Raw genomic sequence first — 27,294 nt, 5'->3', positions numbered from 1 at the left:
TATTTTGTACATAGTTTAACAATGAAAATACCAAGTTTTACGAAAGTCAGCGGATCTTTTAAGCCAAAAGTAAATAGATTTCAGCTTGCATGCAATAAAAACGGAACAAAACCGATAATGTCAAGATCTTGCACGAAACAATCAGATGAACTTCATCTGCGCACGTTGTACTACATCATATCAAGCGGCCTTTAGCTTTGTTATTTTTAAATTGATTTAAGATGGTCACAAAATATTAAATGAAATTTAACGTTAGGAATTTGTTTAATTTACTTTGGAAATTTTGTTAAGGGCAGCCATCATGCGGCGGTAAAAGACGTCCAATATTAATCTATGATCTGCCATTTATGATTGTTTCGAAAATGTACATTTTTATATTAACATAAAAAATGCGACATACATCACCGCTTCGTTCCCGCAAATTCAAACTTTTAAATTATAAAATGGGTGAAATAGACCGGGATCCCTCGCCCTTTTTCGTAAGTGATTACTAACAAGCTAATTTTTCGTCAGTAGCTTCATTTTGACGAGACGCCCAACATTAGCTAGTACAAAAATTTCGTAAGTGGTAGCTAACAGGGGTAATGAGAACATAATTTGTTGATTTAGTGGTTATCAAAAATTCATTACTAACTGGTTTTTTTATTTATAATTCTTATAATAATAATCTAAATTAGCCGAAAAAATATTTGTCCTACAAAATGCTAGGTTTGATCAACGAGGTCCCATTTTTGCAACATGTACTATTTACGAGGTCATGAAAAATTATTACTAACCAGCTGATTTTTTTTTTGTTGGTTAGTTAATAATTATATAATTTAACGCCCACATTGTCCTACACATTACGTGGAACGTTTTTCTAGTCCTAGACTCCTAAGTTGTCCATACCACAGGACCATTTTTTTTATTAGTAACTGTAGGACAAAAGTATCACGTGATACATTAGTGTGTTTTTTATCCGAATAAAACAATGTCCTACAAAAAAACTGGTATGCATCCGTAGTCCTACAATAATCGTAATTTTCCTTTTTCCTATGTGCAACATGAGGTAAAGTGAAAATATATTTATTGAAATAAATCAACTTTATTATGTAACATACATGAAAAAGTAGATATTTTTATATAAAAAAGTAATTAATTTTCATCTGACTCATCAGAAAAACATTCATCCTCACTACTGGCATCACTCTCCTCATCTTCATCAGTATCTTCTTCATTCTGATCTTCCGTGGTATCTAAATCTGTAATAATATGAAAAAATTAATTAATGTCGCCGAAAAATTAAAAACCAAATTTCAATAATATTAATAAGGTACCTTGCAATTGAGAAGATAATTCTTCAAAGGATGGGCTTTGAGGACCATCAAACCAATAATACTCGTATTTACCATCAATTATTGTCCATCCATAATTTTCAGGTACTTTATCTGTGGGGCATCGCATGTGTGCATTACACCATACATTGCTGATGAATACCGTTCTTTTAATTTGTAATACGACATTACTATATTCATGTTTATGATGCTTTCGAGCAGACAAAAAAGTTCGACAAGAAAGCAAAATTTCTTGAGAAAATTTCTTGATCTCTTCGCGTTTCTCTCTAAAGCGAGGGTTATCACACAATACACTGCATAAAAAACACTCCATTTTTGCTGAGCAATTAAAAAAAAAATGTAAGTTATTTCAGAGCGTCCAACACGTGGTCAACAGAAAAGAACAGCACGGTTATAGTCGGCTTCAGCATGGAGTAACTAAACACAGTACGCAGCATCGCGCGCATGCGTACTAATATAACTAAACTCCAATAGAAAAATGTACAGAATGAATAGATTTTTATTGTTATGAATTTCAAATTCCATTGGAGGATCAGCAAAATATACCATGCAATTTGTAGGACAATGTGGGCGTTAAATTATATAATTATTAACTAACCAACAAAAAAAAAATCAGCTGGTTAGTAATAATTTTTCATGACCTCGTAAATAGTACATGTTGCAAAAATGGGACCTCGTTGATCAAACCTAGCATTTTGTAGGACAAATATTTTTTCGGCTAATTTAGATTATTATTATAAGAATTATAAATAAAAAAACCAGTTAGTAATGAATTTTTGATAACCACTAAATCAACAAATTATGTTCTCATTACCCCTGTTAGCTACCACTTACGAAATTTTTGTACTAGCTAATGTTGGGCGTCTCGTCAAAATGAAGCTACTGACGAAAAATTAGCTTGTTAGTAATCACTTACGAAAAAGGGCGAGGGATCCCGGTCTAAAACCTACAGCATGAATCTCAATGCAACTACAAAAATTCAATTGATAGATTTCACTTATTTTTGAGAAATAACAACTAAAAAAAACTATTGTGGTTAAAACAGATTTCTATTTTGATATTCAAATTGTGGATGATCTATTATCCATTAATCAATATAATTTTTTCCTGATAATGCCAACAATTCCTTTCGTTTAGACACATCTACAGCTTTACAGGAATTAAATGCAAATCCCGAGCTCGTTACATGCTTTCTGTAAAGAGATATCGCTACTACAAACAGACGGACAAGTAAATGGACAAATCGCTATTAATAGTGGTAAAAAATGCGATAAAAAGTGTTATTTTTTGTTGTTATTTGTACTATGAGTGTTTAAAAGTTCGCCTGTCCATTAGATTATCATTTATCAACAGAAGCTGGAATATCCTGATTTATTACAGTTATTTAAACGTTTGTTGTATTTTAGTTTACTAATATGAAACCAAGGAACTCTTGGTTGAAAATCTTGCATTAATTGCAAGTCTCTATTAATCAGTAAACGCGATCGACAACCCAAAGGCAGCAGCTCAGATCAATGAATTTAGGGATCTACCTTTGAGTACTTCTACAGCGTAAAGTAGAGAAGCTGGTCTTCTTGGAAGGGTAGCAGTGAAGAAACCTTTATTGAGACTTCAATATAAAATTAAGAAGTTATGGAGTAATGGGTTATAGTTTAAGATTTTTGGGTTTAAGAGATCAGTGTACGTGCGCCTAGCAAAACGCATGTTCCATACGGAGGTTACGTGATGGTTTGGCCGTGTTTTGGATGAAGGACGACTAGACATCTCTTAATCAGTGAAGGAATTTCGAAGAAAGAATGCTGTAAAAATATAGTACGTTCTGGTTGGCACTTGATCGGCAGAAAATTTATCTTCCAGCATGAACAACGATCCCAAGCATTCCTCTAAGCTGTGCAAAGAGTATTTGAAAGAATTGGAAAGGAAGAATGTACTGGAAGTAATGATTTGACCGTCAAAACCGTTCGATCTCAACCCATTTAAGTTTTGGGACAAATTGACAGGGAAATCCTACTTTCATCTCACGTCTTTGGAGTATGAAATATCCTGGAAAACTAATCGACAGAATCAAATAGACGACGATTATTTGTCAAAATTATTACGAAGAATGCCAAAATTGTGCACCGAAATAATAAAAGCAGAACGAAGTAATAGTTCTTCCAATATCAATTGCAGATTATAAAAACCCTTGCCGACAATTTTATTCAATCTACCATAAATATCAAAATCGATCGTATTGTTTCCATTTATTGTGTATCCCGCAACTATAGGGAGGACAAAAACTTTTGACTGGTAGTGTATATCCATTATTATGTCCTCAATTCTATTTATATTAATTTTAATAAGGAATTTTTTCAGGCGTATCACTAGAGGACTCAATTTTATTTTTTAGAAATCAAGGGGTAGTTAAATTAAATTTTGTAGTATTCCAATCGAGTCCCATAATCGCTGTCTTGGAAAAAAAGAAAACAAATAATGTTTTATAGTAACAATTTGTAAGGCTTGCCCATGCGCCTATGGTCACTCATCAAATGTAGCGTTCTATTAAAAAATTTTTTTCCTTGTAAAACTAATAGAAATAAAATTATAAGGAAGATACACGCTGTATATCTTTCTTATAAAACCTAATATCATAATCGAGAAAATTTATAAAATGTGGTGGAAAACAAACGGATAAAAAGGAAACATTTCAAAACAAAAAACTCGAAGTAAAGGAGGTATAAATTCTGTTTTACAACTCCCGGGGAGTTTCTAGTTGAATTCATTAGTAAAGTTTTGCATCGAAAAACTTTGTTTGAGGCGAATTTGTGTTATCAAACTTTGTTTAATGGAGATAGTTGGAGAGTTGGGAGTTAAAAGTTGGGAAGGAGTATTTCAGTGGTGTCCTAAATTTGATTTAGATACTTCTCTTTATGAAAAGAAAATGATAGTGATAATTCCGCAAAAGACGTACATTCAAATCACCATATTTTTCTTCAGATGAATGTATATTTTGCATATGTGGGAATTCTGTCAATTTTCAGCATATTTATGAAAAACGTGCATATACACTATCCGATCAAAAGTTTTTGCTCACCCTTTAATCCATTCATTAAATTCCAAAATACTACACATTAACAAATGTCTCTTTCGTATTGTCAAGCGAAGGTCGAAAGGATGTCTTACAAACAAAAAATAACGTGTTTATATTTTGTAGGTGATTGGACAGACGTTTATAATTGTAGTTTAGTCCCAGTTAGACGCAAGAACGTGCTGTGATTTATATTTTTAGGACCAAGTTCCTAAACGAATTGTTATGGTTCTCGCAAATTCAGACTAGTCAGTTTTAAAATGAGTAAAGCCAAGGAACTATGGGTCGAAACTCGCATAAATCACAACCCTTCATAGTCTGGGTAAAAGTATCCGTACCATTGCTGCCGAATTAAAAATACCTCGACATAACTTGAAATATGCATTCACCAGGAGCTTTGGCGATAGAAAACTTTCAGGACGGCCTCGAAAAAACACAACGTAATGTATTGATCAGTGAAGATGATCGACCAATTACGAGCTCACATATAGCAGCTCAGATCAATGAATCTGCCTTTTAGTACTTCTACAGTAAGAAGGGAGTTCAAAATTTTAGGTTTTTGGGTCTAAGTCTAAGTGTATATGTGCAGGTCAAACGAAGAACGGATGTTCTAGTCACGTGTAATCCCGACTCTCAAACACGGTGGAAGATTGATCATGATTTTGGAGGAAGGGCGATTTTGAAGAAAGAGGGCTAGAAAAAAAATATTCAAAGAAACTGTAGTACGTTCTGGTCAGCTCCTGATAATAAGGAAAATTATTATCGATTGAAAAAGAGAAGGAATGCACTGAAAATAATATTTTGGTCGTCACATTGCCCGACCTCAACCCAATTCCCATATTCCCCAATTCCATAGTCAATTAAGGATTTCGAATTATTTTCCCAATAGATGCGGTAGGGGTTGTTGTTTTCAAATTGCGAAATCTAATTTTTTTATCAGAAATTAGTTAGTTGGAAGTAATAAATATTTGTGATAATCCGCTACTGCTTGTTTTCTTTTTCATACCAATTGTAATTTCCTCCTCGAATCATTCTGTCTGAAAGTTAAATATAATTTGTCTTGTCAGATGTTTCAGCAAACGGTTTCAAAATGTATATAACTTATACTGATGATTGTAGAGAACGTTGTCTAAAGCCATTAAAACACGCTTCACCGATATTGTGTAAAATTACATCGACTTACTTAAATGGAAAACAAGATCATTTAAATTTAGCTCATTAGTAAGTAAATGTATTGTTTAGGACCTTGGGCGAGTTTAAAAGTTCAAATATCAATAGAAAATGGACTTTATAAAATATGAGAAACTCGTTTTGAATTAACAAAGAAACAAAAATGAAACTAAGTATTTACAGTGATTAATCACGAAAAAACTTCGCCGGATATGACGTAATAAATGTCATAATTCTCAAGGAACTATCAAACAAAAAGTTGAGATATCTAACACGGTCGTCGGCCATATAGTTCTTCCAATATCAATTGCAGATTATAAAAATCCTTGATGACAATTTTCTTTGATCTACCATAGGCATAGATATCTCATTTTATAAATTTATTATTTTTATCAATACTGTTTATCTCGTTGCAACTGAATATAAATTTATAAAACGTAAATAGACGAGTAAAATGTACCTGCCTGTAAGTGCGTTTGGCTTAAACAGGGTACCAGACGTTAACTGAGCCCTTTTTGTACCCCATTCGGTTTTTTTTTTGGAAGATGAAATTTTAAAGCAAAAACCTCAAATGAAAATAAATTCTTTGCAAATAAACCAAATAAAAACATTCCATTTCCAAAGTATCATTATCAATAATAATGGTAGTCAGAATCGTTGACCTAGAGTCATCATTCGATTGAATTATGTTGTTGTTGTGAAGAGGGTGATGGCTTTCCAAAGCTATTGGTGGTCTGGCGCTAGTTCTTTACGAGTTTTACAACCTTTTTAATCAGTTCTGGAGACTAATTACATTTTCGTTATTCTGATTTTACATTTGCCCATATAACTTTGTAGGGTTAAATATGCAAAAGTAAGGAGGTAGGAGATAGAAGAGTATAGCCCTGTTCTTTGCAATTCTATAATAAATTTCCTCTAACTTTAGACATTTAATAACAGTACAATATGAGATGGTGTCTGCACAGTATACAACATACACAGTATACGTCCATATTCCATATTCTATCGGGAGGAAATGGGCCAAAACTGTTATGAACATCTTATTCTGATTGATCCGTAAAGACTTTGCGCAACTTTCCCCTTTTTCCAAGTGTCTGTGATTTTTTTGTACCTCAGCGTATTTGAATGCTAATTTCCTAACGCATTTCGTATTCAGGCCATGGTTCATATTGGAGTCTTTAAAATATAATCTATTAACAAAATCTTCTACTTCAGAAAATACCTTCTTGGTGTCAAAATTTGATTTATAGGTATAGTTGTTAGTTCCTGATTCACGAAACTTTTTAAATTGTCTTGAAAGGAACATGTTCCGATGTACGTCATGTGTTTTAGTTCCCAGCTACAACAACAGGTAACCATATGATTGAAATCAAACAGAGAAAAACACTCACAATTAGACGATAAAACAGATAATATATATGAAAAAACAGATAAAGGTACTAGGGGCTGCCAAATTATCTCACTACACAACCCAACACATCATTTAGTTTTTTCAGCACAAAAATGTAAACTCATGTCAAATCCACAATTAGTATTTCACTGTCAAGAAAAACAAACATAAGATCCATCCATAAAGTTCAAAATAGTTTAGTTTGAGTCCTGCATAAAGTTTTTTGGTGAAAAACAATCTTTTGTTAATAAAAAAAAATATCTATTTATTCATATATCTGTAGTGTTTTTCGCAAAAATGTAGATAACGTACGTATATATTTATTTAGAATTATTTATAATTACCTATGATTTAAGTCAAATAGATAAACATTTGAACATTTACTCACAACCCTAACTTGTACTTCAATAACAAACAATTGGGTGAGCAAATTAGATGGAAGCGATGGCTTTGCATTGTTTTAGAAAATTTGGATGAATTCGGCTCAGAATTTATTGTTTTAAGATTCAAACATGACTCTAAAATTCCATGTGTTAGTTAACTTCTTACTCTCCTTTTAATTATATTCATGCAAGAAAACTTGCTCGCAAGAATATGTCGATCCAAAGATTGTTAGCACTCCAAATGCCAACATCTTCACCTCAATGCAGCAATTTAGAAGACTATTCCATACGTTGAATATATGAGCCTCAGCTCGCGGCATTTCTTCCAGAAATGTTGTTGCGTGACGTACTTATATTTCTGGTCCGCGAACTCTTCTAACTTGTTTTAAATAATTGCATTTCTAGAGTTCCAGTTTCAAGTTGAGAGGATTTACTAAAAATTCTAAAGTGATTTTGTTTTGAATTGCTCCAATCTATCAGCAGATTCATCTTCAATTTTTTGTGCTGAAGTAATTCGTGTCATTAGTTGCACTGGTTTTATGGCGATATTACTTTAAAACAAACCAATTCTTCTACGAAAACATAAGGTGAGTTTCCTCTCCTTGCAATTTTGGATTTAGTTAATTTATTTTCGCTGTTATTTCCACCATAGAGTAAAATTTTTACAAGCATTTGTCGCTCTTCAATTCAGGGTGATTTTTTCGTTTATGACCTTATTTATTTCATTCAAGCACAAAGCAAAACGTTTCAACATCTTACCTTTGGAAGGTAATCGCACTTTATTATGAGGAAGGAGGTCGGAATACTGAGTCTCCATTCCGTTTAACAATTATTTAAACTAGCGATGGTTGAGTTCTTTTGACAAGATGCTATTAACAATTTTGATTACCAAATTCATAACCTCAACTATTACATTTTATATATTACATATATATTACATTACTATGACTATTACGTCTTTATGCTTCTATTAGACTTTGTCGTGTTCTTCTGTACCAGTTTTAATTTTTTTTTTTTTCAAATTTATTTCTATAATTACTCCCTCACTAACATCACTCAATAAGTCCTGTGACTGAAACACAGATGGCTCTGCCATTGTCAAAACCATATGACGTTTATGAAGTACTATGTGTATTAAATTTTATGTTATTTCGATTGGTCACAATGTATTGACAGCCATTTAAGTGGAGCTACTTTTATTATTTGTTTGTTAGTTTATCATTGCTTCTTGATGAAAAGAAAATACTGCACAAGCTCATCAATGGCTTTAAAAGTGTTATCCGGACTCTGCTCCATAGAAAAGAACCATTTGATTATTCGGTTTGCTGAATTTAAACGTGGTCGTACAGACACCGATGATGGTGAACGTTTTGGTCGTCCAATTGAGGTGGTTACTTCAGAAAATATAAAAAAATCCACAAATTGGTTATATTTAATCGTAAATTGAAATTGCGTGTGATAGCTGAGGCCGTAAAGATATCAGAGGGTAGCGTGTTTACAAGTATGCATGAACATTTGACCATGAGCAAGCTTTTTTCAAAGTGGATGCCGCTTTTAGCCATAGTCGATCAAAAACAACAACGTTTTGATGATTCAGAGCAGGGTTTGGCCATGTTTACACATAATAAATCAGATGTTTTGCGTCGATATGTGACAATGTATGAAACTTGGATCCATCACTTTACTCCAGAATCAAAACGATCATCATCTGAGTGGCTGCAGCCGATGGGCTACGTCCGAAGCGTCCAAAGGCACAATTAATAGTCAGCTGGGAACGTTATGGCTTCAGTATTTTAAGATGCGCATGGAATATTGTTTATTGACTATCTCCATAGGGAGAGGCAATCAATAGCGAATACTACAGAGAGTTGTTGGATCGTTTGAATGCAAAAATCGAGGAAAAACCACTGTGTCACCAAGACAATGCACTAATTCAAAAGTAGATGGCAACGATGGTAAAATTAAAAGAATAACACTTCGAATTGCTTCCTTATCTACCATATAGTCCAGATCTGGCCCCCAGTGATTACTGGCTATTCGCTGATGTCAAAAAAATGCTCAACGGTAAGAAATTCTGTTCAAATGAAGAAGCAATTGCTGAAACTGAAGCCTATTTCGAAGAAAAAGACAAATCCTTCCACAAGCATAGCATCGAGAAGTTAGAGAAGCGTTGGAATGATTGTGTTGCTCTTGAAGGAGACTATACTGTGGAATAAAATCGATTTTTTGCAAACAATATGTTTTTCTTAGTTAGTCACACGGCATATTGAGTGATGTGTTATTTCGGCCGGAAATGTTTGGGCACAAAGCACTTTTTGTTAAAGTGAAACTTCAGAATGGTATATTTTGCTCTGAAGAATCGTTGCTGCCCCTTTTTTTTATCCATTGCTATCGGAACGATTTTGTTTAAATTGATCCCATGCACGGCATTCGCTATATCTTTCCCTCTAGCTTGTCCCGTGAGCGGTAGAATTCCTAGAAGTTCTTCTTTTGGACCTTGGGAAGACATATACCTAACAAAAAGAGCAGCTTGTGCCGTATATTTTATGTCGCATGACTCATCGGTGGCAAGTGATAAGGCAGAAGAAAGTTGAATATCTACCATCTGCAAATATGTTACATTTGAAGACACTTTAGCGATAATGGCTTCGAGCTTTCTCAAGATTTCTGGTTTCTTTTTGAAACATTTCTTCAGATGCACGTATGAAGCAATCCTTAATGTGTGTCACGGAGGAGTAGGCGGAAAAAACGAAGTCGCTGAATTATAGAACAATTTAAAAGTTCAAACTTTTCAAAGTCCATTCCGATATGGATGTAAAAGTTGAAAGTTTTGAAAAAAGTACAGTTTTCATAATGAAGTTGATCTGTTGCCAGCTGCCGCTTTGGAAAACTTTTTTGTAAATACTTCGAGAATAAAAAAGATACTTTAGATACTTCAGATAGATAGAATCGAAAAAGAAGAAATACAGGGCCGTATTCAAATAATGACACCCCCAAACTCTCCTTCCAACAACTGTTACGTCATAGCGCCAAAATCAAATTCGAAATTTTCTCTCTATATTTCTGTATAAATTACTTACCCTAGTAGCTTCGTTGTATCCAATTATCACAGCTGTGTACCATTGCGTGGTACCTTCGGCTCTATAAACTTCTACTCTATAACCGACTAAAACGCTCGGGGTGGTCAATAATATCCTTTGACCGTCTTGGAGTTCTGTCCAACGTTTAACTGCTAATTTCAGTTCGGGGTAATCTTTCACCCCTGGCAGTGGTCTATCCCAATTCTAAACGAGGAAATAGAAATGTTTATCGTAACCTATCATTTCTTTTATAATAATGAGTTGATTTAGAAATTCAATTGAGCAATTGTTTATCCAATTGAGCCAATTTTTATTACAAGACAATCTAAAAATTTTGAAAATTGTTCATCTTGTATCATGATGGATCAATTTTTATCATATTGAGTCAATTTTTACCATAATAAGTTTATTTTTATGATAAAGAGTGAAGTTCAAAATGAAACTAATCAGAAATTGAGTTTCATTTACTACAATAAGTTAATTTTATCATATTGAATCAAGTTTCATCATAATGGGTCTATATTCATTATAAGGACTCGTTTTGAAAATGAAACTAATAAGAAATTGAGTTTCATTTATAATAATGAATCAATTTTTATCATACTGAATCAAGTTTCATCATTATGAGATTATATTCATGATAATGTCTCAATGTCTGAACGAAACTTTCCAAAAATTGAGTACCGATTTTGAAAAATTGAGTCTAGTTTTATCTCATTTTGAAAATGGAAATGGGAAAATTGAGTTTGTTTTATCATAATGATTCAATTTTTATCATACTGAATCAAGTTTCATAGTAATGTCAATTTATGTCATATTGAATCAAGTATAATCATATGAGACGATTTTAATATAAGGATAAAAAATTGAGTCAATTTTTATCATGCTGATAGAAGTTTCATCTTAATGAGTATATATTTTAGATAATGATTTATTTTAAAAATTCAATGTATTTTATCATGATGAATCAAGATTTCTCATAATGACTCTATATTTATGATAATGGGCCAATTTAAAACCGAAACTAATAAAAATTGACTATACTTGACCATAGTCAGTCAGTTTTTGTCCTATTGAGATACATTTCTTCATAATGAGTGAATATTCATGATAATTAGTCAACTTCAAAATGAAACTAATAAAAATTAACTATAATGGATCATAATGAGTCAATTTCTATCATATTAAGTTAACTTTTACCATAATGAGTGAATATTCAGATAATGGGTCAATCACTAAACTAAACTAACCAAAAATTAAGTAGTATCTTTCATAATGAATCAGTTTTTATCATATCGAGTCAAGTATCATCCTTATGAGTCAATTTCAAAATTAAACTCATGAAATTTGAGTACCTCTTACCATGGTGAGTCAACTTTCAGAAATTCGACTCAAGTTTCATCATAATGAGTAAGTATTCATGATAATGGGTCAATTTCTGAATAGAACTATCAAAAAATCGAGTAGCTTCTGTCATGATGAATTAGTTCAAATCATATCTAGTCAAGTTTTATGCATATGAATCAAATTCAAACTCATCAAAATTGAGTACTTCTTACTAGGATGAGTCAATTTTCATAATTTCTAGTCAAGTTTTATCATAATGAGTGAATATTGATGATAATGAGTCAATTTCAAAATAAAACTCATTAAAAATTGAGTAGCTTCTATCGCAATGAATCAATTTACATCATATCGAGACTATACTTGACCATAGTCGGTCAGTTTTTATCATATTGAGACAAATTTCTTCATAAAGAGTGAATAAACTAATAAAAATTAACTATACTGGATCATAATGAGTCAATTTCTATCATATTAAGTTAACTTTTACCATAATGAGTGAATATTAAGATAATGGGTCAATCACTGGAATAAACTACCCAAAAATTAAGAACTATCTTTCATAATGAATCAGTTTTTATCATATCCAGTCAAGTATCATCCTTATGAGTCAATTTCAAAATTAAACTCATGATATTTGAGTACCTCTTACAATGGTGAGTCAACTTTCATAAATTTGAGTCATGTTTCATCATAATTATATATTCTGTACAACAAAATTTTGTTAAAAAATGAGTTACCTGATAAGGCTTCAGTTGCTTATAGTCTTTAAAAACCAAGGTACGATCAACTAAAAATTCAACTGGTTGAAGATGAGTTGGAATATCTACAGTAGATACCACAGCACAAAATGTCTGAAATAAAAAACAGAAGAAAACATTGAATTACCATGTATCTAATCGGTGAAGTATTCAATAAACATGATCATGTTACATAACCTAAATGTATCTATAATACCCACGTCCAGCTCTGTGAATAAATTGAGCTCTACAATCAAATATGTTTACACATTATACTATTTATGTAGTTTAGTTTTGCCGTGCCAATGATGTGAATATGTTTGACATTTTTAATAGTGAACGTACTTCGAAACAAATGGTCGCCTGTTTTTTTTTTCGGAATAACTGGACATGTCGGCACCGTTGGTACACCAGCGTTTGTTTGCCAGGGAAACCGATCGCAGAAGTCGACTCATTCTCCACCACGACAATGCGAGATCTCACACATCGGTTCAAACAAAAACATTTTTGAACGGTCAAAACATCGAATTAATGGATCATCTGCGTTTGGCACCCAATGATTTCTCATTATACACGCAGATCAAAAATAAAATGCGAGGTCAACGTTTTTCTTCACCTAAAGAAGCGGTTGATCAAATCACATGTTTTGGAGGTACCTCAATCAGAATGGAAAAAGGGATTCGACAATTGGTTCAAACGCACTTTTATATTGATCTAAGTGCACAGTATTTTGAAAATCAATAAATCCATATCCAATTATAAATTCCCACTATCGTTTGGATATTGTACTTTGACCCTTTCCCACTACATTTTTAAAAAAAATTCATTTAATTTTGATTATTTTGCCGAGACCCTGATAAATGATAGTCAGACGAGGCTATATCAAATCTAACCACATTAGTTGTTGATAATAAATAATCGAATAGCGCATGTCCACAAATCATCATCTTCCTTCACATCAATAAGAGCTTCACAACTGTTTGTTAAGCTTTTCCGAGCTTCAACCACGGTCTCCTTCGAACGTTATTATAATATTGATCCATTGTACTGATGACTTCTTAATCTATTATTTAAATACTAAGATGTCTGTCTTATGTTAACAGTATCATAATTATTAGAAAGAAGCTTATATAGAAGCACTTGATCATCTACCTCACGGCAAATATGTTTGGATATCAAAGAAGCAATCACAACGTGAAATGAAATGAAAAAAATTAATAATCGAGGTCTTTCGAATCGACGACAAGTATCCCAAGGTGTCATTTCGAGGATGCTTCCAAGAAACTGAGATAATTGTCGAAAGACGAAGATCGTTTTAATGCCGATCATCAAATAGCGAAAGTGTTATCTTTACAAAAAAAGATAAGAACCCCACTGTGAACTGAAAAGTAAACAACTTGTCCAGGTTCGCATTACAATATTTAATTTTGAAAATCAGTGAATCATTTGAAAGTATAGATGAATAACAACATTTCACAAAAATTAATCCCTTGAAATTCCTAAATAAAACCGGTTATTAAATAGAATAATACTGAGAAAATAATAAACATAAATACATAATTCGAAATATTTTTTCTATTATCCTCAGGTAGGAATTTTTATTTGGTTTTTCGGTTCACTCAAGAAGAGACGCTATCCAGAAAACAACGTTTTCGACAAATACTTCTCATCCTACCCTCTACAAGCTCTAATAGTAAATTTCATCAAAAAGTGCTGTGTAACTTTCTCTCTAGTTTATAAGTTACGAATAAAACTCTGAAGCAACAAATTCATTATTGTTTTTAATTTTACTGAAATTATCTTCGCTTGTTATATGAAGTTATACAACTCTTAATGATGGGTTGGTTGTCAACGTTTGTAAGCCGATTATGGTTTCACAAATTGAGAACATCTGTGATAACATTTTCGCTATTTGATGACCGGCATTATACCTGAGACTCGGCATTAATTTAAGATGACGCTTCAGTCAAAATTATACTACGTGACCTCATTTGACGCTCTAATCCAACTTGAAATTGCACATTCAGATCTATTGGTAAAATATGCAAAGTTACTTTGAAAATGTTATAGAAAACACCCCACACACTTATATAATAGTGACTTTTTCACAACATTAATTTTATCCTTATGATAAGAATTATTTTGTCAAGCTCGTTAACAGATTTCCACAATAATTTTGTCCTGTATTTACTTTTATTCATGATAATTTCAGTAGATAAAAATGTAATTGTTGTTGTTTTAACTTGGCCAAGGTCATATATCCGATTGCGAAACATAAATAGCTATCGACGAAATTTATGACGTGTTACATTGAAATTGCAGATGTCAACGACCCATAATAGCCCGGTTGCTTCGTTTACATTGTAATAAAGATAGAAACACAAATAGTTAAACGCAGCAGACACGTGCGTTTTTTATTATTTCGACGACAATTATTTAATAAAATTGACGTAATTTAATCAGGAAGAGTCTAATTTCTCGTTTCTCCATGCCAGTTCACAATTTTTTATATTATTTTTATGCTTTAAAGAACTTTCCAATTATTATAATTATATAAATATGAATGTGGCTTCACAGTTTTTTTTAAAGCTTTCGTTGCTAATAATAAATGGTAATAATACACTTTCACGGTCACCTGGTTTTTTGGCTCTAGAAAATCGAAAAATTGATGGATTTTAATGATCTTTGTCTCAAAATGTTCCATTTTACGGCAGATTTATAAAAAAAATAGTAGAAATGGCTGGAATGAAAATTTCTCATAGTTTTACTGTTTTAAATCGTAAAAAAAACGGTTTTGCAAAATAATCCTTTACAAAAAATTATGTTAATTATACACTTTCGCGGTCACTTGGTTTTTTGGTTAGGTTAGGTTGGCTCTAGAAAATCGAAAAATGGATGGATTTTAATGATCTTGGTCTCAAAATGTTCCATTTTACGGCGGATTTATAAAAAAAAATTAGTAGAAATACCTGGAATGAAAATTTCTCATAGTTTTACTGTTTTGCAAAAAATTATGGTAATTAGACACTTTCGCGGTCACCTGGTTTTTTGGTTAGGTTAGGTTAGGTTAGATTGGCTCTAGAATATCGAAAAATGGATGAATTTTAATGATCTTGGTCTCAAAATGTTCCATTTTACGGCAGATTTATAAAAAAAATAGTAGAAATGGCTGGAATGAAAATTTCTCATAGTTTTACTGTTTTAAATCGTAAAAAAACTGTTTTGCAAAATAATCCTTTACAAAAAATTATGTTAATTATACACTTTCGCGGTCACCTGGTTTTTTGGTTAGGTTAGGTTAGGTTAGATTGGCTCTAGAATATCGAAAAATGGATGAATTTTAATGATCTTGGTCTCAAAATGTTCCATTTTACGGCAGATTTATAAAAAAAATAGTAGAAATAGCTGGAATGAAAATTTCTCATAGTTTTACTGTTTTAAATCGTAAAAAAACTGTTTTGCAAAATAATCCTTTACAAAAAATTATGTTAATTATACACTTTCGCGGTCACCTGGTTTTTTGGTTAGGTTAGGTTAGGTTAGATTGGCTCTAGAATATCGAAAAATTGATGGATTTTAATGATCTTTGTCTCAAAATGTTCCATTTTACGGCAGATTTATAAAAAAAATAGTAGAAATGGCTGGAATGAAAATTTCTCATAGTTTTACTGTTTTAAATCGTAAAAAAAACGGTTTTGCAAAATAATCCTTTACAAAAAATTATGTTAATTATACACTTTCGCGGTCACTTGGTTTTTTGGTTAGGTTAGGTTGGCTCTAGAAAATCGAAAAATGGATGGATTTTAATGATCTTGGTCTCAAAATGTTCCATTTTACGGCGGATTTATAAAAAAAAATTAGTAGAAATACCTGGAATGAAAATTTCTCATAGTTTTACTGTTTTGCAAAAAATTATGGTAATTAGACACTTTCGCGGTCACCTGGTTTTTTGGTTAGGTTAGGTTAGGTTAGATTGGCTCTAGAATATCGAAAAATGGATGAATTTTAATGATCTTGGTCTCAAAATGTTCCATTTTACGGCAGATTTATAAAAAAAATAGTAGAAATGGCTGGAATGAAAATTTCTCATAGTTTTACTGTTTTAAATCGTAAAAAAACTGTTTTGCAAAATAATCCTTTACAAAAAATTATGTTAATTATACACTTTCGCGGTCACCTGGTTTTTTGGTTAGGTTAGGTTAGGTTAGATTGGCTCTAGAATATCGAAAAATGGATGAATTTTAATGATCTTGGTCTCAAAATGTTCCATTTTACGGCAGATTTATAAAAAAAATAGTAGAAATAGCTGGAATGAAAATTTCTCATAGTTTTACTGTTTTAAATCGTAAAAAAACTGTTTTGCAAAATAATCCTTTACAAAAAATTATGTTAATTATACACTTTCGCGGTCACCTGGTTTTTTGGTTAGGTTAGGTTAGGTTAGATTGGCTCTAGAATATCGAAAAATGGATGAATTTTAATGATCTTGGTCTCAAAATGTTCCATTTTACGGCAGATTTATAAAAAAAAAATAGTAGAAATAGCTGGAATGAAAATTTCTCATAGTTTTACTGTTTTAAATCGTAAAAAAACGGTTTTGCAAAATAATCCTTTACAAAAAATTATCTCATTATCAGATAAAGTTCTTATATTTTTTTTTGTATTCTACATAAATTAATAAACAAATAATACAAATAATAAAAAAAAATCCAAAAAGAATGATTTTTTCAGTTTTATAGCTTAAAATGAAATCGATAAAAAACAATCAATTTTTGTGAATAGTTTCGTACTATATTCTTCAATGTTAATAGTTTTTGGACCATTAAAAATCGAAAAATAGATAAATTTTATAATTTTGGTCTCAAAATGTTCCATTTTACGACGAATTTATGAAAAACACGGAGGTAGTGGCTGAATTTGCGGTTTTTAATAGTTTTAAACCTTAAATAGTAGAAAAACTTTTTTTTTTCAAAATATTATATGTATAAAGTCATTTTTTTGCATTTAAAGTCATGAAACTGTAAAAAATATTTATTTTTTTTTAATTTTCGTATTTTTTTTTATAAATTCGCCGTAAAATGGAACATTTTGAAACCAAGATCATTAAAATGCATCCATTTTTCGGTTTTCTAGAGCCAAAAAACCAGGTGACCGCGAAAGTGTATAATTACCATAATTTTCTGTAAAGGATTATTTTGCAAAACCGTTTTTTTTACGATTTAAAACAGTAAAACTATGAGAAATTTTTATTCCAGCCATTTCTACTAATTTTTTTTATAAATCCGCCGTAAAATGGAACATTTTGAGACCAAGATCATTAAAATCCATCCATTTTTCGATTTTCTAGAGCCAAAAAACCAGGTAACCGTGAAAGTGTATAATTACCTAAAAAATAGATATCAGATATCCAATCAGCTTTGGATGCCCTGAAAGCTGTTAAGATCTTCTAAGTTTAGGTCCTAGTTAGCGTGGAAGTGTAAAAAAACTCTAAAACCACTAGATAATAGCCCGTTAGTCACACTAGGGTATACCAGGCATTCAAGAAAGAGGGTGCAACAACATATTTTGGAACCTACTATGACCTCATGAGATATCACATCAATAATGAGTTTTATCTTAGAAGAGGAGCACTCCATAATCATCTAATAAGTCTGAAGAATTCAAGGTGTCCAGAAATCAAATAAAACTGGTGGTCAGTCTTCTGACAGGTCGAATATTACCTTAAGATGATAGGCATGGCAGAGAACGATAATTGAAGAGTCTACAAGCAAGCCATAGACATCAGAACATCTATCTGCGAATTTTCAGCCCATTTTAGCAAAAGTCTCGAAGAAGTAGTGCTAACACTTTGGTATGTATAACAAAGATCCCAAGAAGAATAGAAATTAGATTATTGGAGACATAAGAATGAGATGCAAAGTCATACACAAATTATCTTTTTATGTATAGATCCAGATTACCGAAAACGACAATTTATCTATCACTCAGCTCACCTAATTTAACAAGAATTGCATCTGCCTTATTCGTTTAAATTATTCGCACCCATCATAATTTCAGAGCAAAAAATAAATGTTGTTATCCTTTTCCCTGCAATAATCAACCATATAAACACCATAAGTCATTCTGTTTGTTTGGAATTTCGGTATATATAAATGGATAAAGAATTCAGAAGTGGGCGGTAAAATGATTGCGAATCGATTAATCATATCAACTTTGACAGGATTTTGATTTATATGTTGCGGTGTAACTACCATCATTTTTTATCATACAAAAGAATACGATGCCATCGTTATAACCAATATATATTTTATCATCAATAATTTCTTATTAATTTATTTTCTTAACTTTGCTTTGTTTGTGAATGCATCTGCAATCTCGCGATCTAATTTTAATGTTCATTTCAAATATGAATGAATATTTTTCAAACTTACTTAGAATGGATATATTTTTGGTTCTTAGTACTCTATTTTTAATAACAAAACTCACTTTGACCAAAATAATCATTCTAAAGTTATGACCTACGAAACCGTGAAGCCAGTCCTGTTTCAATATGTTGCCGAAGCTTTCTGTTTCAGTAAAATCTGTTTACTTATTTTATTTTACCTATTTATATATATTTTTGCGAACTGTTTTCATAAAGACGATTGCTACGAAGGTATTTTTGTTTTTTTACGGCAAATTATAGATTTCCAGGAAATCAAACATTCTAGAATGTGATTATAATGTATATAAAACGAGTTTTTAACAGCAGGGAAGTTGATAAACAATAGAGAACACATCGGGATAGAGAAAGGAAAACTAAATTGTGTGTTTAAATAAATTAAATGATAAGTGATAGCGATAGTTTCACCCCACAATTTATTGATTAAAAACTGTTTAAATAAATGAGTGGATTGAACTTCTGTGAAAAAATCTGTCACTTTATAAGTTTATTATTTATTGAACAACTCTTGAACAGAACCTCCTTAATAAGAGAGACAAGAAATAGAAAATAATGAGAAAGTAAATATATATGTAGTAGTATTATTAAAAAAAAGATGAAGATGAGGGGAATTAAAGGGATAAAGAAGTAAATAAAGCACAAAATAAGGCAATGAATAAAGAATGGTATTAAAGATAGTAAAGGTATTAAAGGCGAAATAAAATAAAGAAAGATATGGATAAAAGAAGATGGAAAGATAAAAAAAGAAATATATAGATAAGGAAAGGAAAAATAAAGAAAGGGGAAGGGAGCACTTAACAAACGAAAGGAGTGAACATTAAGAATATAAAAGAAATAAATGGATAAATGGAGAAATAATGTGAAGAACAATAGATGAAATAATGAAAGAGAGAAATCAAGAAAACAAGAATGAAAGGAATAGATGAAAAAAGTATAGAAAAAAAATGTGAATATATATATATATATATATATATATATATATATATATATATATAAAAGTACGTGAGGATGCATTCGAATAAGTTAGCCAGCGATATATCCACGTGGAAAGAGAAATATATATAGTGTAAGCCACTAATCTCAAAAAAACCCAATCACCAAGGTAGCAATGTAAGTAGCAATCACCAGAGGGTAAAACCTGTTCCACTTGAGTAGTTCGAATAGTGCTTACCATGTGGAGACGCCTGTGGATCTTGACTGACCTTCTGTAGGTTGTAGTGCCTTGGTAGCTGATTCCACAGGCTTGTACTTCTCCAAAGAAAACTCGATGTTCATGAGCCACGTCTGCCTGTCTAGTAGGTATTGCAAATACAACTCTAGGTGGAGAGATCGGAAGAGCATCTGCCGTGGAAGTATCGATAAAACAGAGTCAGGTCAGAGACTTTTCTTCTATGCTCCAAGTTTTTGGTCAACTCTAGATCGCATATAAGTCAAATTGCTCTCTTTTGTTTTGAGTCGAGCAACCTCAGAGTATGCTTGGAGACCGATCTCCAAATGTGCGAGCAATATTCCAAAGATGAACTAATCTGGGCCTTGTAAAGTATTAAAAGTTGTTGTAGAGTATGTATATTGCTTTTTGGTCTCAAAGAGGGCTCTAAGTTTTTTTGGAGCTGCCTTAGCTAATTCGACCTCGTGACTATGCCATGGCATATTGTTCCCTACCTCAACATTCAACAAGCGAATTTGCGAAGAAGTTGATATTTTACATCCGGACTAGTCTGCAGTGCCCGCTTCTTTGAAAAAATAGCAGCCTGGGTCTTGGCCGCGTTAAAAAAATCTCTTGTTTATTTTTTAGGTCGAACACTTTTCAGACAACCCTCATAAAACTCACGTTGTGTTATTAGATTTCTGCAGTTTATCACGTTTTACAATGATATAATTAAATAACTCAATCCACAAACTTTGTTTTCAAAAACAATTTATTTAGAAAACTGAGAATTTAATAATAAATTGAAGTTACATTTCAATAATCTGACTGGCGTTCTATACGAATAACAAACTATCAAAAACACAGTAGCAGTGTACAAACTTCCTTAAATACTAATTCTTATCTTATGCCATACTAATTTTAAATAAATAAAATCAGTATTTTATTTATATATTTATGTTTAATAACACTCACTTTAATATAAGATAAATAATAAATAGTTGAAGATGGTAGTTTAATGGGGTTAAAGCAGACAATTTATAAAACTGACATAAATATGATATTGATAATGGTGCGCTACTGTGATAAGGGCCACTTTGAATCACTTAACTGTAGTAATAAAAATAGTGACTTACCAGTGCAGGCCATCGTACAGTGCCCTGCGAAGGAGGAAAAGGATTCCTGCGGTGAGCCCAAATTAACATTTGTTCTACCATAAACAAATGGAAAAGTCCGTCTTTATATACGCTGACCCATTCGCGTCTTTGCCATTCCACATCGTCGTATTCGACTAGCACCTGGAAATTAAATATAAAGTTGGTATATTTAATGAATTATCCTATACAAAATGGTACAATATACCACCATTCGTTATATGGTATACTATTTTGATGTTGAAATTTTACTTATAGACCAGGCAAACAAAACAAAAAGTTCTCGATCCGCTGGAACATCTCGGATCGATATGCGGTTTTTTGCATTGTCTTTAGAAAAAAATTTAAACAATTGGAGACAACAGTTCTCGATGGTACAGATTGTGCATAAAATGCAGCTAAAAGTGCAGAATTTTCCAAAATGCTCAAAAATATATAAGTGACGGTAAAAATCGTAGAGCGATAATTTTCGTTCCGAATCCAACACCCGAAAATATCGCCTGGGAGGTCCCTAATGGCAGAAGGGGAAACCCAAAGGGCAAAATTACTAACTTACAGAATAATCGAGAATAATCGTCACTCGGGGGTTTCCAAGGGCGCTCGTTCCGAATCCAACGCCCAAAAATCTCGCTGAAGTTCTGGGCGGCACCTTTTTCCAGGGTGCTTATTTCGCAGCTGCAACTAAAGTCGAAATTATTTATTAGAGAAAAAGGATCATCAAGTTTAAAATAAATAAGAGAGGTAACAAAAAGTCTTGTTTCGTCTTCTCTCCGCAGAGAGGAGGGAAGTTTTTTTCATGGGGCCCGACTTTATGAAAATTGACTTCTTTTCCGGCCCGAGTACCTGAGTAGTATACCGTGGTCCCAAGTCAAGATTCAGAATATTCCTTCAGGAATAACGTCATCTTTGGGTGAAAACTGTGGGATATTTCTTCATTTTACCGACATCAAGTGTTATATTCAAAACGAGCGCCCCCGAAAACCCCCGATTGACGATTTTTGATCCTTTTGGAAAAATTATTCACTTTTAGATGCATTTCATGCATCCGAAATGTAATTTCTATCTTTGCCATCAATAATTTTTGTCTCAAATTGTTTTTAAATCTTTTTTGAAGACAATACAAAAAACCTCAACTCGATCCGAGATATTCCAGCGGATCGAGAACTTTTGATCTAATTTGCCTGGTCTATAATACTCGCTTAAAAATTCTAAAGCATTTAACCAGTATGTTTTTTAGATACGATTAAAAAATATATGTTTTTAGAATCAAATTATATTAGCTAACAATATCCCTACAGCTCTCTAATGAAATTCGACTTTCATTCGACCTTGAAGGACTATGATGCATAATGTGGTATAACCTAGGCAAGAAGCCAATAACAACATTAGTTTCTCTAAAACTAGGGTTGTCTCCTACGTTTTCTTTCTCATTCGATAAACATGCGCCAGTGCCAGTTATTTCGGCTGAATAAACTGTGGAACGTCCGCACGCTTTAAACGGAAGTGACTAATGTTCAATAGATACGGAAAGTGAGGCAAAACTAGATTGTTTGGCGGTATTTTGGAATTAAGAATTATTGATATTATATTGACAGTAAAGTAGTAAGAAAGAAAATAAAAACTGAAAGGAAAGAAAATAGGAATAGGAGATTATAAAAACATTGAAGGTAAAAAAGGAAGAAGAAAGAAAAGAAGGACTGAAATAAGATAAAATAGGAATAGTAGAATGAAAAAAACCTATAATGAAAGAAAGGAAAAGAGGATAAAGAAAGACAAAAAAAACGGTGAAATAGGGAGAAAGAATTAGTATTTCTTCTCAAAATTGAAAAAAACAATTTGTACAAAAAAAAATAAAAAATAAAAAAGGAAATAGAAAGAGAGTTAGATGGGAAGGAGCTAAAAAAGAGGGAGAAAAACTAAGATCGGAAGTAAAAGCATAGAACATACAAGTAATGTAAGTAAAAATAAGTGGAAGAAGAAGAAGGAAAACGAAGAACGAAAGAAAATGACAAAAAAAGAAGAAAACAACTAAACAAATAAAGAAGGAAATAAGAAAGTAAATAAGGTAATTGATAACGAAAAAAGCCAAGGAAAAGGGGGAGAAAAAAGAAATTGGAACAAAACAAAGGGTATACACAATGAAGAAATAAATAACGGAAAAAGATACGAACGAAAAAAAAAATTGGTTAGGAAAGAAAGGAGAGACAGAAGAAGGAAGTAAATAATGAAAGGAAGGTATAATCAAACGAAGAAAACATGAAGAGAAAGAATCGATAGGATGAAGAAAAAGAATAGAGGAAGCATTGAGATAGAACAAAATCGTAATGGAAGCTTAGAAGATATAAAGGGTGAAGAACGTATAGACGAATATTTAACGAAAGAAAATAACAAAAAAGAAAGGAGGGATAGGAAAGGATAGGAGAGAAGAATATACAATGAAGTCGAGCACAAAATATAATCAAAAATGAGGAATGAACTAATAAACAAACGAAGGTAAATAATGTCATGATGGAAGCAACAGAACATATAGAAAAACATTAGTAATCAAGAAGCAAACAAACCAAGGAAAAATGGATAAAATTAAGACATTGATAAGCAAGAAAAATTACGGGCAAAATAGGGAGAAATAACAGAAAAAATATACAAGCTATGAAAGAAAATAAAGAAAAATAAGAATATATGGATAAGACACGAAATAAGGAACAAAAAAAGAGAATAAAGAACAGAAAAAGTAATCAAACAAAGGAAAAATGGAAGAAATAGGGAAATTTATAAGCAAGGAAAAATACGTACAAACAAAGAAGGAAGAAATAAATAAATGGATAAGACAAGAAATTAGGAGCAGAAGAGGATAAATAATGAAAGGAAAAAAAATCTAATGAAAAAAAAAATTGGGGGAAGAAAAAAATTAATTGATAAAAAAAAAGAAAAGATGAAACAATTGAAGAAAGATATAAGGAACATGAGAAAATGAAAACATAAAATGAGGAAAAATGAGCAATGAGGCAAGGAAATAAATAAAAAAATTAAATAACTAAGGAAATAAATGGGAAAAGAAGCTAACCTCCAAGGAAAAATGGATAAAAGAATGAAATAGATGAGAAAGAAGAGTACGCACTTTCTGGAAAGTAATAGCAAAAGAAAAATCCAATCAAAGACAGAAATAGCTGAATAGAGGAAGAAAGGAGGAACCGAAGAATAAATAAAGGGAGTAACAATCAAACATAGGAAACATGAAAGGAAGAAATAGATAAAGAAAAAACACAAGGCACAAAAAATGAATGAAATATTGAAAGAAAAAAGCTAAAAAATAAAGATATAAAGAAGTGAGGAAGGAAAAGTGGAAACAAATAAAGATAGAAAAAAAAGGATAATAAGAAGAAGACACAAAATAATAAAAACAAACTAATAGCGTTTTCCATATTCATACAATATTTCTCTAATTTTATATTTCTTCTATTCCCAATGTTACGAGGTTTATCGTTTTATTTATAAATACCAATTAATTTAAAATCAGTTTGTCGTCCGTGAAAGCGTACTAAGAGCCATTGCCTATGTAAATTAAATGGAGCATCCCTACAACACTGAATAATCGACCGAATTAAATAATCCGCTAGCGGTGTTACAAGCTTTTCATGTGCACAATGAACAAAAAAGATCTCTTCGGTATCTAATATTGCAAATTTATGGTAATGGAATTCGGGAAGCGTTGTTTTGATGGGAATTGTATTTAAATGGACCCACTTGAAAAGTCTAGATATGGATATAATGTCGGCTATACCGGGAATGATGACATACATTTTAGGCGCTGGATTCACTGAATAAAAGAGATTGTTTTCCGACGATTCTCCATTTTAAACGTTAAAAGTTGAAATTATAAATGACGAAATCGCATCCATGTAAAGTAGGTGAATGTATGATATAATTGGAGACATGCTAAACAAACTAACACACATAGTTATATTGACAACAGGTATTATTTTCAATAATAATCTGTAGTCTATAATTATTGTTACGTTTTTTGGACATGATGACACCTCAATCAGAAAGGACCAAAAGTAAAAACAGACGAAATCCAGAGTCAGAAAATTACAAACTTTGATAGAAGAAGAGAAAGGAGGAGAATGCATAGCTGCGTTCACTGTCCAGTATAAATGAGAACGTCAAGATGAATATTTGCCTCGTTCTGGGAGACAATTCATATATACTACCGTTCAAAAGTCTTTGCCCACCCCACGCGTGATAAACAACAAATAAAGACATATAGATATAACCCTATTTTGCTTTTATTAGTTCGGTGCATAATTTTGGCATTCTCTTTAACAATGCCGACCAATAATCGTTGTCTAGCTGCTTCCATTCGATTTTCATAATATTTCAAAGGTGTAAAGTGACTTTCCTGTCCAATCGGGTTGAGGTCGTGCGCCTGTGATGGCCAAATCATTACTTTCAGTATCTTCTTTCTTCAAAATTCCTTCAATTTTTACCAGATTTCCAGTCGTCCTCCGTCTAAAACATCCCCAAACGATCACCGAGCCTCCGTCGTGTTTTACAGTTGGGATTACAGATAGAACCAACACTCTTAGACCCAAAAGCCTCAAACTTTGACTCTCTTCCACACTTCATGTGTCCAATTTTTATGTTCTTTAACCCAATGCCACTTCTCTTTGACGTAATAAAACAGGTTTCTTCACTACCACCCTTGCAAAAAGGCCAGCTTTTCTCAATCTCCTTGTCATCGTAGAAGTACTCAAAGGTAGATCCCTAGATTCATTGATCTGAGCTGCTATATCTCGTCTCGTGAATCGTCGATCACGTTTATTGATCAATATAATGCGTTTATCTTCAGCCACCCTGCACGTTTTCTATCGCCAAAGCTCCTGGTGGACAATATGAAAAAGATATTTGCAGGGTGTGTAGAAACTTGGTTGGAGATGATTCGAAAAACAAACACATTCAAAACAAAACTACTTATTTGTTTAAAAACTCTTCCATAGCAAACCTACCGATTCACATTTCTACTCCAGTCGCTAGCAGTGTTCTCCTCACAGTTTACCTTCAGTCTTTGACGAGACGCGTGTCAGGCAGTGTGATTATGTGTGTTGGTGTAGTGGTAGTGTGAACAGTATGTTCAGATTAAATATCACCCAAGTGATACAAAACAAGCGAAGGGATATGAGACGAAAGAAGAATAAGAATAGCAAAGGAAGTGGTCTATGACGTCCCACATAGCCTCCGGAAAGCACGATCAAAACAAGAGAAAAGGTATTAAAGAAAATAAGAATAAGAATGGCAAAGGGAGTCTTCTGTATGGTGCTACGTCGCCCAAGGAAAGCAACATGCAAAACAAACCGTGAGGAATGAAATAATGGAAGAATAAAGCGGCAATAAAAAATATCTTTTGGACGATGACGAATATTCTTTGGATTAGTTTCAATTTGAACTGGAGAGATTATAATTTTCAGATGTATTTTAATCAATTCTTGTTTGGTAATTCAAAACAAAACTTAATTTGTATTAAAATATCTTTAATGTATTGGGTGATTAACTAAAACGTATTTGAGTTACAGTCGACAGATTTATTTGCATTGAGTATATAAAAACAAGGCTCATGTCATGATATATACCTCAAACTACACGAGGAGTTGGTAGGAATAGAAATATTGCTATTCGAATTATATGGTGATAAAATTTTGTTCTTTAAATATTTTTCTCATTTATTATCTGTCTAAATAAAAAACAGCTCTTGTAGATTATATTTGACGCGTTATTTTTAAATCTGTTGCCCATTAGCAAAATTTTTTCCAAAAAAATAGAAAGGAATAACAACATTTAACAACGAGGTAATTTATTTTCTCTAAAAAGATCGATAAAAAGTGTGAATATTAATGGATTGGTCTTCTCTCGAGAACAGCGCCTTTTATGGTAATTGGCCCTTTAGGCTTAAGCCTGCCGAGATGCCGTTATTACAGGATATATTTTACTGTCTCTCATGAAAAAATTTTGTTTTTGAAACACGATAATTAATTAAAAAAAAAATATT

General features: G+C 32.1%; 2 protein-coding genes across 2 annotated transcripts in view; both read right to left on the bottom strand.

Annotated features, from left to right (window-relative positions):
* LOC130897264 (probable JmjC domain-containing histone demethylation protein 2C) overlaps positions 1 to 27,294 on the bottom strand; it is a 318,396-nt gene that overhangs the window by 262,159 nt on the left and 28,943 nt on the right. The window contains exons 2-4 of the mRNA XM_057806023.1: positions 21,234 to 21,395; positions 12,509 to 12,622; positions 10,425 to 10,628 (exon numbers count right to left, since the gene is read on the bottom strand). Coding sequence (XP_057662006.1) covers positions 10,425 to 10,628; positions 12,509 to 12,622; positions 21,234 to 21,395 — 480 coding nt within the window. The remainder of the gene's footprint in view (positions 1 to 10,424; positions 10,629 to 12,508; positions 12,623 to 21,233; positions 21,396 to 27,294) is intronic.
* LOC130897270 (uncharacterized) lies at positions 907 to 1,712 on the bottom strand. Its single transcript, XM_057806035.1, has 2 exons — positions 1,317 to 1,712; positions 907 to 1,241 (listed from the first exon to the last, which is right to left on the bottom strand). The coding sequence occupies exons 1-2, from the start codon at positions 1,645 to 1,647 to the stop codon at positions 1,135 to 1,137; spliced, it is 438 nt and encodes a 145-aa protein (XP_057662018.1). The 5' UTR covers positions 1,648 to 1,712; the 3' UTR covers positions 907 to 1,134.

This window comes from Diorhabda carinulata, chromosome 8, assembly GCF_026250575.1.
Source record: "Diorhabda carinulata isolate Delta chromosome 8, icDioCari1.1, whole genome shotgun sequence".
In the NCBI taxonomy this organism is placed as follows: domain Eukaryota; kingdom Metazoa; phylum Arthropoda; class Insecta; order Coleoptera; family Chrysomelidae; genus Diorhabda; species Diorhabda carinulata.
Note: the sequence above shows the minus strand (reverse complement) of the source record. Positions and strands in the feature narration are given on the sequence as shown.